Source organism: Pteropus medius, unplaced genomic scaffold, assembly GCF_902729225.1.
Source record: "Pteropus medius unplaced genomic scaffold, Ma_sr-lr_union100, whole genome shotgun sequence".
NCBI classification, from domain to species: domain Eukaryota; kingdom Metazoa; phylum Chordata; class Mammalia; order Chiroptera; family Pteropodidae; genus Pteropus; species Pteropus medius.
Genome location: NW_024352787.1, coordinates 9,292,759 through 9,307,633, shown reverse-complemented (window position 1 = coordinate 9,307,633; position 14,875 = coordinate 9,292,759). Strand labels below are relative to the sequence as shown.

Genomic DNA, 14,875 nt, shown 5'->3' with positions numbered 1-14,875 from the left:
TTAAAGGTCAAGGGAGAGAGGCAGGGAGTAGGGAGCATAATGGTCTCCACTTCAGGCCAGAGTCATGTACAGGAAATCCCATCACAATAGGTCATTCTGCCCAGTGAAAGCCTGTCAGTGGCCTCTGGCTGCCTTTTGAATGGAGGCCCAAGTCCTGAGCGAGGCCTGTTGGTGCCTGTGAAATATGGATTCTGCGGCTCTCCAGCCTCCTGCTGGCAAAGTCTCATCGTCCTTTGCCCCACAAGATATTCGTGTGTATCGAGCTCTCAGATTTGCTAGCCTGGTCCACGTGCCCTTACTTCTAGGAGGCCAGACCATCCCAATCCCAAATTGCCCAGGACTGAGGGGTTTGATGGGACACAGACTCACAGTTTTAAAACCAGGATAGTCCTTGGCAAACTGGGGAGGATTGGTCACCTCGTTCTCTGAGGCCCGGACACTCCTGTCTGATACCAGCTCACGTTTGGCTCTCAGCCCAGCAGCCGTTTATTTCCTGAGGAGAAGCTTTCCCAGTTGTGCCTCCTCCGCCCATCAGGCCTGGGCTGGACTCACCTCTGGCTCCCTCACTTCCTCTTTGTAGCTCTTATTATAACTGCAACTATGTAACTGGTTGTGGAGTTAGCTTTCTGATAGTTAAAAGACTGAAAGCTCCCTGTGGGGTGGGTAGCCCTGCCTAGTTCACCTTTACAGTCTCAGCACTCTGCAGGGTGCCTGGCACATAGCTAACACCTAATAAATATTTGTTGAATGAGACTTCCAATACAATGAAAATTTATATGCATCAAATATTTACTCTGTGCCAGACTCAAGAGTACCTGACTATTTTTCAGCCTGGGTGATAACTACATATGTGCTTGTGTTAACATTGAGTAAGCTATCCATATGTTTTTATGTACTTTTTGAATATATGTTATTTTGTTACAATAAAAATTTTAAAATTGGAGTTTCTGGGTATATGTCTGTGTATCTGTGTGCTTATGTGTGTATGTATATATACATATGTATACATACACACACACACACACACACACACACACACGCATAAATATAATTTTGTCTTCTCGGCCTTCATCTTGTAACTGCTCATTTGCTCACATTTGTTTGCTCTGAGGCATAACTAAGGTCATCTCAGAGTTGCAAATCCAGATCAAGAAGCAAGAATCCACATGTCCCCAGTATGATGAGATAACACAGAAGTAATTGGAAGATATGTCACTGAATCTTATGACCTCTGCTAATCTTTAAAGTTTAAATTTAAATTTAAAATTGAAAATGAGTGGTGTACAGGGATATCTGTTTGGAAGTATTTCTTCTATGAATTTCTCCGTGTCTCTTGAAGTTAGACCACTTGCAGCTCACTTTTATTATTTGTTAAGGACTGGAAAAATTAATTGGCTCATGTGTTTCCTGGTGGCACTCGGACTTCAGAGAGAAATGAAAAATTTTCCAGAATCCTTGCTTTCTGTAACAAAGCACTCTTTGCATGCTACTTCTTCTGTGGATGTATTTATAATGCATAGGACATTTCTCCTCCCAAATGCTCTCATATCAACCAATCACATCAAAATCTCTGGAGCGGGTCCCAGCAGGCTCCAAGGAGCTGATTCCAAAGTCTTTATCCTAGACTCACCCTCTCACCTGAACTTCACTGGAGATCTTGTTGCAGCAGCTCCATCTTTAGTCCATGATTATTGGCTGGATGCATATTTCCACACGGGTGACCTGAGAGCCCCTCACACTTTACCTGTCAAAAACCTTAGTGACGTCCCTTGTATATCTGTCCTCCTCCCATTTTTCCTTTTCACGTAGGATGAATGAAGCCTGTGGTTGTCCCTGACTGGTGGTGGTCCCTGATTCTTTGCATTCTGTAAATGGGAGATCTGCTTGTTGGCCCTCCTCGAGAGCCTTCGCATCTCTCCCCTCCATGCCAGGTGCTCAGATCTCCTTATCTCACTTGGACTGATGTTAGTACCTGCTCTTGCATCTTCCACCGCCACTTCACCCCAGACAGGACTGCCAGGACTTCTTTCCAGAGACAATTGCTGATTTTATCTTGTCTCTGCTCAGAAATCTTTAATGACTCTCCATTGCTCACTAATGACATTTGTGATCTGCTTGAACCCACACTTTTTTAAAATCCATCCCTGCCCCCAAAACAATCTTGGTCGAAATAAACAGTTCACCATTTCTCTAACAACTATCTAAGTTTTCTCACTCTGACTTTGCTCATGCTGTTCTCTCTCTTATACCTCCTCTGCCTCTTGAAATCCTACCCAGCCTTCAAAACCCAACTAAAACGCCACTTATCCAGGGTGACCTCTAACTAACTGCAGCTATTTCCACACCCAACGGAATCCAGCATTCCTACATTACACTTATTGCATTGTGACTTGTGTTAATTGTCTTGGTCTCCTAAGTGGATTGAGTATAGGCAGTTTGGGAACAGAGGCTGTGTTTTGTTCACCTGTAGTGTTTTACATATAGTAGACATTCAACACTATTTTTAAACTTTTATTAAACAGAACTAAGTAAGTTTGCCTTAGTGAGTGCTCCTATTAGCTCACATAGCCCCTAAGATAATTTTATAAAACTCCAGATCCCATTTCATTTTTAAGTTGATTTGACATCTACATATTTATCACAAATTTAAATATTTCAAAGAATATGTTTTCTCTTGTATGTGTGCTTTATATGCATTTATTTAAACTTCGTAGTTGCAGATTTAACTCATTTAATTTATGACAAATACCTGCCATATAATTTAACAGGCAAAGTCAGTCCTTGTGGTCAAGCCAGACAAATAACCAAATCACATATTCAATTAGAAAAAGTCTGACTTTATTTTAAAATTGAAATAAATATGGATGCTAATTCTTAGATAGATGGAAACCCTACCAGGGCTCCTGAATGAAGGCAAGCATTGCCCACCTAGATATTTCTTACTGATACTCTCTACTTTGTTCTCTTGATTCTCCCCCAGGAAGGCTGCATTCTCCAATTGTCTCTTCATTTAGCTCCCTACAATTTTTTATACCTTGTGATGTACCAGAGGAAATGCAAGACAAGTGATAGGTCCGTCTTTCTTCTCCAACGTAAAGGGTCCTTGTAGAGGGTAGGTGGGAACAGGGAATTGGCAGTCTACAGGTTTGAAATGCTTAAAAATGGAAGTTGAAGTTCTGGAAATAGGTTCCATTTAAGCTACCCCATTTAAGTCTCTATGTATCCCAGAAATGTGTGTTCCTCAGTGTGAAGGCAACTGACTTGGAATGAAATCACAGGGGAGGTTTTATTTCCTTTCACATGGACACACCTTGTTAGGATTCTAGAAAATTTATCTTCCACTTAAGAAAGTCAAGGTCACTTTGTTGCTTCACAAGATTCCCAGCTTTTTCCAGGTGAAATCACTCTCCAAGAGGCAAGTTTCATCACAAGGAAAGATCTCATCAAACTTAGGTTTTTATGGCATGCCAGATCACTGAGCTGCCTGGGTGATATGCCACCAAATGCCCAGCAAAGGAGTTGGCTTAATAATAGGATGTTGCTCCATTGTTTATATCCAAATGTTTACAACTTACAATTATGACCACCAATAGTCATAATCATAATCTCTACATATTTAATTGGTGCCTTAAATGAACTAGACACAATGTAGAACTTATCATTAGGCATAATACCCTTACTATTTTAAGACTTGGAAAACACTCTTGTTATTTTACAGGCATCCTGTCTTGCATTCTAGTTGTCTGAAAAAGAAATCTCTGTTTAGCCCAAATTCTTCAGAAATTAGGTTATTTGATTTTGCTGTGAGTTTGGCCTGAAAAACTGTAGTATCAATAGGGCAGGGGCATATTCACCTTTGGGGAGCTCCAAGTTTATACAGTTTGGAGGAGACTCATTAAGAAAGAGAATGTAAAATTTTGAATAAGCTTTAGGGCTCATGCAGGCTTCAGTTTCTTCAGTTTCACAGCAAATCCACCTCTACTGCAGGAACGGTGATCACGTTTCTAGCAGAGTGTCTCATGCTTAGATATGCATTTGAAGCTATTCCAGGCAAATGTACGAACCTCAAGAGCCACACGTTTTATGATCGCTAGGGTCTGTATGATCCACTGCCTGGAAGGTGAACCAGAACCTGATGAAAGTGAGTTTCTTTGCTGAAAGCCTGGCTGTTGTTCCAACACAGAGGCTGCAAATTGCTGAGCCGTGGGCCAGACTTGGTCTGCAGATGGTTTGTTGTGGTAGTGTTTTGTCTTTTTGTTCAGTGTTTCCTAAAAATGTGAATTAAACTTGTCATGCTTTAAAAACTGTAAAATTTCAAATAAAGAACTGATTTTTTTTTTTTTTTTTTTTGCTTCTTTTGAGAAACTGGAAGACCGTTCCACAGTGGACTTGGACATGACAAAATGACAGCTTTAGAGGAGGGTCCATTGGCCCAGTTCCTACTTGGCTCTCTTCACTGTTTCATATTTACCTATCTCACCCTGGAGACCTTTGATTTATGGGAAGGCCCTTGTCCAGGCCAGGGGCCCCAGGTGCCTTCACCCTAGTCCTGCTCTGTTCTTCTCCTCATCCTTTTCGTCTGATTTCTAATCTTTTTGATGCCCTAATGACTTTTTTAAAAAAATAGAAATTAGCTGTACATTATTAATAGTTACACTCCATTTTGTTAACTACATTGTTTTATAAATCTTGCTTTTTCAGCTTGTACTTGGTCATTTACAGATTGGTTCATAAAGAATGACATATGACATATATATTATAAATATATTAACTTTTTGTGCTTGAAAAGTGATACATAGATTATTTTTTAAAAAATTATGTTGGAGTAAAAAATGGTAGGTTAGGAATCTTAGGCCTCCTGTTGACATCAGTGGAAAATCTTGACAAGACAACAGTTGAGGCTGTTTCTATGGATTGTAATCTTGACGGCAGGGCTTTCATCCTATTACCACACAGAACTCTCCTTCACCCTAATGCACATATTGCAATTCATGGCAAAAGGTATGTCAGGCCATTCAATTTGGATCTTTACACTGCTGTTTGGTAAATTTAATTTAGGTTTCTGCATAAACTCCTTGGAATTTTTTCATGAAAAAATTTTTAGAATTAAAAAGAAAAAACGCGATGGAATTTATTGTTGATTGATACTGTTAATCCTTTTTGAAAAAGACTTGATATCAATAAATGTAGCAAGCAACAGAAACATACTGCCAATCCCTAAGTGATGTAGTTAGCTGACAGGAAAATACCAACCAGATTATCTACGAGAAAACCCAGTTTACTTGGGCTAAAAAGTCAACAGTCTTTTCCCTTGTAATTCTTCTGCAATTAGATTCAAGTTTCAAAGAAGTCCTAGTTGGGGCATTAAAGTTAAACTTAAAAAAAAAAAAATCTACAAAAACTGTGGTTTTAAAAAATTATGAACTCTAGTAATTATTTACTCAAATTAACACACAGCCTATATAGTTGGAAAAAGAAAAGATTTTTGGATATATATTTTATTTGACAGTGTTTTAGAATATCATACAGTAAACAAGATTTCTGTAAAAGTTAATTTATCCATAGTGGTGCGTTTCATAAAAATAGTTGCTCACTTACAGTCTTTCTGTGACTATTAATACATGGAATTATATTTATAGAGATACAGCTGTACAGGGTAAATTCACAGCTAACACTACACAGAAATATTATTTGGAATGGGATTTAGATGATGTGCTGTCTTCACAGGTTATGGATTACAGCCGCATAAAGCAATTATGCACAAGTAGTAGCTGTGAACTGTGCAAATTAGAATTTATGCAAGCGTAATCTCAATTTTTTAATCCTTTTGTAACACATGGAAAATAAAGGTCAGAGGATATAGTACCGGGACGTGCAGCTACACTACAGAAACATTGTCCAAAACCAGATTCAATAAATTAATGGCAAACTATACTGGATTTCTAGTCCAGGGGGGAAAGACTAATTGAGATTAAACCAAATGTATTGTAAACTGCTACATGTGTTTGTGCTTTTGTTTTTGATGAATGGGTTCCATTTTTGGAAATTGCTTTTACAAGCTGCAAGACTCTTCACTTGAGGCTTTCAACCATATTTTCTTCTTGTCGAACAACTCAACTACTCCTACGCCTGATGAAAATTAAACGGCTAGTGCTCAGGGTACAGCAATTATGAAGACAGGGAAAGAGTCAACGCAGGAAGGCTTTTATGTGTGACCTTGTATGATGGACCTGATTTCCCTGTTTTCCTTATTTGACTACAAGCGCAGGCAGGTGAGGCTTATTTGCATTTGAACTTCTGTAAGGGGCAGAATACGGGCAGGATGAAGCCTCATTCATTCAGACCATATTAAAGAGAAACTGCCCTCAGAGACATTTGCCTTTTAATACGTGTAGCTACAAATAAGTACCAACGTGTGAACAAAAAAAGGGCTATGTAATAAACCTGACAAGCTCAGAGGGCTAGATGGCAGGCCTGACAAGTGCAGTGACCGAAAGTAACCGCACACGATGGTCTGATCATAAATTCCTGTTTCTCCTTTGATTCTAAATGAATAAAATGAACTGCAAAACTGCCATTCTCCAGAGCATTTTCTCAGTCTGTTGAGATCTTGCTTCCAGGCATGTCCTCAAAAATCTGGTTCAAATAAATTCTTATAAAAATTTTTCTATAAATTTGGAGGTACTTTCATCAACAAATGGATAATTAATTGAAGGTAACATTTTTTCAAAGAATATTAAAATAGTAGGGAAGAAAGGCAAGCCTTAGACTTTTACTAAGGAATTAATCATAGATCAATGAAGATAAACAGAAACATCTACAGGTTTCTAAAGAAATACAAATTTGGCAAAGACTACCATACAAAAAAGCAAACCGAATGGAAATAAGAGGAGAAAGAATAAGAAAGATAAGCAGAACAGAATGCTGAAAGAGTCATGTTCTTTAATGAAAATAAATTTGTCATAATGATTTTTTTAATATCAGGGATTCATTATAATCTGAGAAATATAGGAGAAATACTTTGCCTCTGCTCTATCAAAGTGAAAACGAATGGAAAGAGGGTTTAAAGAAGGACAATAAATGAAATATAACATTGCTGTCAAAGAAGCTACTATCTCTGCTAGCCCGAGACAATAGGAAAGCCTTTTCAGAAAGGAATTGCAGCGTTGCCAATCTTGATTAAACAAATTGTGGTCTTTCAATTATAAAATTCATACTTTAGATGAAAACCAATTAAGATCTATGAGCTAAACTGCAAAATTCTGACTTACGCACTGTTCCCTAGGATACAATTTTTTAAAACCTTTTATTCTACCACTGAAGTGTACAGAAACATGATTTGACCACAGAAATGGCAGTAAAAATGGCATTATACCAATGGATTCACTAGATTTCTAACTCATCTTGCAGTACGCGGGGAACGTTGCTGCTAATACCAGTGATGGATGCCACGGGCGAGCCATAGAAACATGTCATGGGCGAAGTTCTGAATATTTCAAAGAAACCTTTTAACCCCTGTCTAGATATGTCAAGAACAATTTATTTACAACTCTTTAGATCAATTAAAAGATATAATCTTGTCTCCGTTTCAGCTTGCTCCGTGCAGTTTGATTTTTAAGGCGATATTCCAGTTTGTAATTGCTCTTAACGTGTCCAGTTTCTTGATATAAAATTTGGATGACATCCAGATCCTTCATGCAGTGGGGGGATTTTTTTTTTTTTTTAAACTAAAGCTACACTGCACTGTCTCTCCGTGATGTTCTTCACGTAATTTTGGTTCTTCCATAGCTGCCAAAGCCCCCACAGCGGAACCGGGGGCTTTAGGATCAGTTTGGGTCTGCGCGTGGACGCTGGACCGCCCAAGCTCGTTGGACATCTGGGACCTCATGTAGATGCTCCCAGGCCTGGGTGCCTCGTGGATCTATGCGTGTGACAGTGACAATAAATTAAAACGCCGTGAGACGGAACCGAAGAAGAACGGCTTGCAGGCGTCGAGGCGGGGCGACGGGCAGGGGCCCCGCGGCTCATCTGCCCGCGGCCGAGGCGCCGGGTTTGAGGACGCCGGGCAGCTTGTCGGAGCCCGGCACCTTCCAGGGCCCCGGCGCCAAGGCGGCCTTACGCGCGGGGGCGCCCCCTGGGGGCCGTGCGCCCTGCCGGGGTCCCGCGCGCGCGTCCGCCCGGCCCTCGGCCTCCCGCGCGCCGCCGCCGCCCGGGCCCGCGAACGCGGGCGCAGCCCCGGGGCCTTCGCGGCGGCCGAGCTCTGGGCCCGTCGCGGCGCGGGGCCCCTCCTTGCCGCTGGCCCGCGCCGCGTCCGCCGCGTCCGCCGCCGCGGGCCCGGGCGCCCTGGCCTCCGAGGAGGGCCTGCCGGCCTCGGGCCGCCCCTGGCCGCCGGGCGCCTCCTCGAGCCTCGGCCGCGCGGCCCTCTGCGGGCTCGCCGAGCGCTCCCTCTGCTCCCCGAGGCGCTGCTTCTTCTGGCCGCCGGCTGAAAGCTCCTTTGGTTTCCTAACGTCGTGTTCCCTTTTGATATCCCAAGCCGGGTCTGGGCTTATCTGGTGGGAAGGGTCGGAGGGTGGGGCTGGATGTGATGGAGAGAATGGCGAGAGGACTTCTTCCAGGCAGACGCCTACTTCCGGCAGACCTGGGGAGGCGGCAGCGGGACAACTCCAGGAGTTGGGTTCGTCTGCGGGACAGGAAGCACAGGCGTTAGGAACCGCGCCGCGCAGGCCCTCAACGCTCCCGCGACCTCCCTACGTCGGGGACAAGAGCCTTCGACGTCCCAAGCCCCCGCCACCCCCGCCCTCACTGCCGAGAGGGCAGCCGGCCGCACCCGCGGGTTGCGTGTTTGGCGTCCTCATGACCCCAGCCCCTCCCCTCATCGATAGGTCGGGGACGTGACTGCAGAGCCCGGGCCTAATCCATCCCTTCGCCTTGGCCATTTCTAACTTCCTGGGATGTCATCAGGTCTGACAGCCTAGTGCGTATATCTGACTTGGCAGCACTCGAATCAGTGGTTCTCAAACTCTAGCATACATCTGAATCACCTGGAGAAGTTGTGCAAAATACAGATTTCTCGGTGGCCAGGCCCAGAGATTCCAGGACAGCGCCCAGGAATTTCTCTGCATTTTTAATAGGCATCCAGATGGTTCTGAAAATGGTCCAAGAACCAAGCTTTGAGAAATACTGGTCTGAGTTCTCTGGAAAAAGTTAGGAGAGTGACTTTCTCGACCATTAGGTGTCACTCAAAGCATAATTCTTAGCTACCATCAGATAGTCTGAGAATTTAGATGAATTCATCTAAAAACGTTCATTGTTGTCTTTTAGAAATCATTGTTCTTATTCTTGTTAGTAGTTCTAACATTATGAAAGGCCCGGCATTAAGATAAATGATTCCTTCTAGGAAGTCTAGTTGCAACATTTATTTGGGATTTAAGATCTCTCTACTTTCAGAAAGGATTTGAGACAATTTACAACAACAAAACATACAAGATAGAGTAATAAAAATGAGAAATGATTTTTTTTTTTTTATGCAACCACTGGTCAGAAGCGAAGTAGAAGAACAAATGCATTAATCTAGGATGAGTTAGGTACTACTATGAGCCCTACCCTTGTTTCTGGCCACTAAAGCAAAATTAAAGCAGGGAAATTCAATGCAGTGAACACTTTTGTAAGGAATATGTCCCCAAACCTTTGGAAATCTTTAAATTTTAGAATATCATTCTAGACCGTAATTTTTCTCCATAGATTTGGTATGTAGTTATGAGTGGAGACAAAGAGGACACATTGATGTCTGAATGCTGGATGGCAGGCCAGGCTCCCTCACTAGCTAAGAGATGCAGTCCCACAAACCAGCCTCACTCATGGGATTTAAATTCCTGCTGCTATAATGTGTCAGAGACCATCTGACCCTTCTGCATACTCAGTCTGTGAATGTCAAGGGTCTACTTTGTTTAAAAGTTGAGGATTCTTATCTGGTACCTTTGATGCTGATTTATTAAGAGATAAGGAGAGTAAGAGGTCAGAGGGGCGGATGGTTTCAATAATTCTGGCCACCTGTAGAATAGCAGTTGTGAAAAAGTTTCAACTTTGATGTGAAATTCGAATGGAGTACTTAGTGAACAATGTTCTCTCTTCCTTCTATCCATAGACTGTTATCCATGATCATGTTCACATAGGGAGCAAGTAATTCTAGAAAAGCTGTAGAAGATCTGGAATCTAATCTTGACTCTTGGCATTTACCAGTGATGTGATTTTGGACCAACTACAGGGTCTCTCTGAGCCTCAAATTCTCCCTTTATGAGGTGGGGGTAAAATATCTACCTTATAAAGGTGAGACGTGCACTTCCAAAGGGAAAAGCATCTTGCAGTGGGAGGATTATAATGATTTTCACACATAGTTGAGTCAGATTTTTCTTCTGTGCCCCAGTGGCTGCCCCCATATGGACTGGACCACATTAACTAGCATGCTTGCCGGTGAGGGTTTGAGTAAGCGTAGTAAGTCAGCCATTCCCATATGCTGTGATTCCTTGTGGTTTTACTCTACCTCACGTATCCTTGGCTATCTCAAAAAATATTCTGAAATCCTCAAATGCAAATGTCTTCAATGAAAATTGGAGTATGTTCTGCTTCTGGCTGGGTTAGAATTTTAAAATCGAACTAACAAATGATAGATGGTGGCAATTCCACCAATATAGGAAGTTATTGCCTGAAAGAGTTAAAAGTGGCCTTCAAAAGGCCTAACAGGAGGATAGTTGTGCACAAGGGTAATTTCTATCTTAGACCATGGTAATGATATTTCAAATTTTCATAGTTCTTTTCCCCACCATTATATCACATACAGTAGAGCCAATTAGTTGTCCTTAAATTATTTCTGAGATACAGGGAGGTTGAGATTATTCACACCATTTCCTGAAGAAGGAATTGAAGCAGAGAGAGATTAAGTAACTTGACCAAGATCACAAAATGGGTCAGCCAGGAGTAAATGTCTGGTTTCTTTACTCTTTTTACCTACTGAGAACATTTTTGTAAGATGTTGCCTTGCAAATAGGATCAAAGCATGTGAAATGGACATTCTCAGTGGCCACCGCTGACCAACAGGAACTAGATCCCATCATTGAATAAAATATTTAACATTTACAAACATCTTCCTTATATTGATAAACTAGAAGATGAAATTATTCAAAAAACAAAAGAATCCCTCTTATTATAAAAAGCTTTCTCAAATGTTTGTTTATAGATCATTAAATATTGAGCAGAAGACACTTAAAGCTAAAATGTTCTAAGCCAACATTGATTAAGGATATTAGTCAGAAATTAAACTAGATCATAAAGTAAAATGATTTAAAAGATAGACACTTATATACGTGGTTCAATAGTTTTCATTTTTCTGGACAAGAATTCTTCAGTTCAATACTAAACATGCAGCAGGCTGAACCTGAAAAGCTCAGTAAAGCATCAAGGCCACGTGGCAGGTAGCCCCTTCCCCACCCTGCCCCATCATCTGCCTCATGGAGGTGACATAAACTGTGGTGGTCAGGAAGAACCATTCTCTAACATTTTCAACTCTAGTTTTCATGAAACCTTGATGCATGTTCTCTTTTCCTTCTATCCATAGACCGAAGAATTAATCACATTTAGTTCTTATTTCTGCAAACCTTATTTTTCTTTCTTTCTCCTTTCCCTCCCTCTCTCTTTCTCTTTTTTCTTGAACCTGACCACAGGCTAATGCATGTGATCATGTCCATTAATGAACTCGTCGTCTGGGAGAACAAACTCCACACATCCTTCCTGTCTGAAATATTCTAACTAGAATTAAAAATAACAGAGACACAACCTGGAAAGAAGAAATTGGCCACATAGACCTGCAGGAATTTCTGCAGCCCCTTTGTCCAAATAATGTCCCCAGGCCCAATTGTTGAAATCAGAAAGGAAAAAGCCTTTTATTCCAAACTGGCTTCCTCCGCCCATGCCAGCACCTGAGTGAAACAGCCCTAGTTAAAGTCACCAGTGATCTTTCTGCTGTCAAACCCACCTCTCTGTATTTATCTTAATGTGCTATCTCAACACATGTCAACAGCTGACTACTCCCAGAAAAAAGCCGGGCTCTTGGCCTCCATGACACTCCACTCTCCTGCTCTTTGTCCTACAGCTTTGACAGTTCCTTCTCAATTTACTTTGTAGGTTCCTCTTCTTTTACTTGGCCTCTAATGTTGGCATTCCTCAGGGCTTGGTCTTAGGTCATTTTCTTTCCCCATAGTCTCTCCTAGATATTCTCATCTATTCATGTAGCTTTTATAACAACAACAATACTCCCAAATATTTCTGCAGAGCTCTGTGCTACCAGCTCCATGCCGCTATGTCCATCTGCCTACCTGAGCTCTCCACTTGAATAGTTCATTAGCATCTTCACTTTAACAAGTCCTAAAAGGAAATCTTTTTTTTCCCCTCAAGTCTATTCTGCACTTTTTCCTTATTTCCCCATCTTGGTGAATGGCACAACCATCTCTTGGAGTCATCCTTGATTCCTTTCTCTCCCTCACCTCACAAATACAATCCACCTGCAAGTCTTATTAGATTTATCTTCAAATATATATGGACTCTGTCAACTTATGTTCACCTTCACTTTCACCACCTGAGATACACGGAAGTCCCTGAAAGAATGGAACTAGTGTGGGCTGCCCTAAATCGTCACAGTTAAAAGAAGACCACAGTGTGGACACCTTTCATAAACTTTTGGGGACACTCTTAAAGGCAGAAAATTAAAAAATGAATTTTAGTGTTGTTCAGACAAGAGGAGTGTAGCATACTATGAACCACGCACCCTCCTTTGAACTCAGAGCTCAGGAAACAAACCTAGTTACTATACCTGAGAGGTGGACTTGCTGAGCTATTGTTTCTCACATAGGCTACTCTTTACTTCTCTTTACTTCTACTCTTGTCTACCTCCAGTGATTCTCCCTACAGGATTCACAACATTCTCTTTGAGACATAAATCAGATCATACCATTCCCTTGCTTAAAACTTTTGGTGGATTCTCACTGTTCTTAGATTAAAATCCAAAATTAGTAACATGACCCACCAAAGCCTGCATGCTCTGGCCCCTGTCAACCTTCTCAGACTCATCTCCTCTATCCCCTATTCTCTACACACTGACCTCGGTTCGCTTCCTCAGATGCACGAAGCTTATTCTCCATTCTGGGATGTCACTGCTAATCTTTCACCTGGAAGATTCTCTCCTAACTGTTCACATGGTACATTCCTTTTCATTCTTTAGGACTCTTACATGTCACCCCAGGGAACCCCAACCTACAGCAGATATTCTGTTATCTTCAGGAACATCTCGTTTGTATTTCCTCATAGTATTTATACTTTGTAATTATATGTTGTCTACTTATTTGATTAAAATCAGTCTCAATTACTAGATTGTAAGCTTCATGAGGGCGATGACTACACTGATATTGTTTATCACAGTGGACTTAACACCTAGCGTACTGTTTGACCCAAGAATAAGTGCTCAATGAATATTCGATGAACAAATAAATCCATTTACAATTAGAAACGAAAGACTTGAAACCAAATGCCAACTTAAGGAAACACTTCAGGGTAAAAGATCTTCATTTAAAGAACAATCTGCCCCAAACAGGTTTGTGTCTTTGACTTTTATAATTTTTCAGAGAAGATGGTGGTCAAATGATACTGTATATTTGAAGTGGGAGTAGAAATAAATAAGTATGGAAGGAAAAATACAGGAGGAGGACTCCAGCAATAGAAAGTGCACTGGGACGGGTTCTCGGGTTTCATCAATGTTCCCTGGGTTGTAGCGGGAGAAAGAGAAGCTCAGGATCCAAGAACAAGTGGCCAAGCTCCCCTGACTTTTAGCAGTTGTCCTCTCTCTCCTCAATCTTATATCCATACATTGTTTATATCCAGACATCGTTTAAAGGAGCTCCATCCCTGGGGAACCATTAATAAATGTGCCAGAGGGGGCTCAGATGAGTCACAGATAAGAGAAACCCTAAATATCTTACACTCCAAGGGGTGGGGGGGAGAAGCAAGCCCCTCTCCTGCTAGAATCAAGTTTCTTCCCCCTTATTGTCAGTTCTAGCCAGTTTGGATCTCTCTTAGAACACAGAGTGATTAATGTATAATTATATATTATAAGAATATAGGTATACATATACCATTATCTTTAAGTTAACAGCTGTACAATCTCTTAAATTATCCTGTAGAAACCTAGCAATATTCAAAAATAAAATGCACTCTTTCACTTCGTAAGCCTGAGATTAACAAACAAACAAACAAACCAACCAACCAACCAACCAACCTACCTCACCTACTGTGTTGCATCTTTTTTATTTTATGGACTATAATCCAACTGACAGTGACCAGAGAGACGATCCACTAGAAATAAACTACTTATTGCAGTAAATAAGTACCTGCATTATTAGTTTTCCCAGGTGGCTCTTATCTCCAGCAAAAATTTGTGCAGAAGAGGAAAACGTAACTCAAATCAAGGAAGAGTTAACTCTGTCTGGTGCTGATGGGTAAGGGAGATCCCCTCAGAAAGGAGCCAGGGATTGTCTGAGGGGAAAGATGACCTGTATCCTGCCTTACATTTTACCTGATAGCCTTAGGGATTCCAGCTTTGGGCTGATAGGTCCGCCAAGCCCGGAATAAGGGCTTCTGCTCTTTTTCTGTCAATACAGCCTGAGACCAAGAGCCTAATGGCTGCCTTTGGATTAGGGTGTTAGGAAGGTAATAATAATAATATTACCACCATTGGTTATGACTAATAACAGCAACAGCTAACTGAATGAGATGCTTACTAGGTATCAAGTATTCTTCCAAGCCTTTGAAATGCATTTATTCATAAGAAAAC

At 41.4% G+C, this 14,875-nt stretch overlaps 1 protein-coding gene across 2 annotated transcripts in view; it reads right to left on the bottom strand.

Annotated features, from left to right (window-relative positions):
• Positions 1-5,480: 5,480 nt before the first annotated feature.
• Positions 5,481-14,875, bottom strand: part of MAGI2 (membrane associated guanylate kinase, WW and PDZ domain containing 2) — a 1,217,785-nt gene continuing 1,208,390 nt past the window's right edge. For both annotated transcript variants that reach the window (XM_039849352.1, XM_039849353.1), the window contains one exon: positions 5,481-8,680. In XM_039849352.1, the coding sequence (XP_039705286.1) occupies positions 8,025-8,680 (656 nt within the window). In that variant the 3' untranslated portion in view covers positions 5,481-8,024. The remainder of the gene's footprint in view (positions 8,681-14,875) is intronic.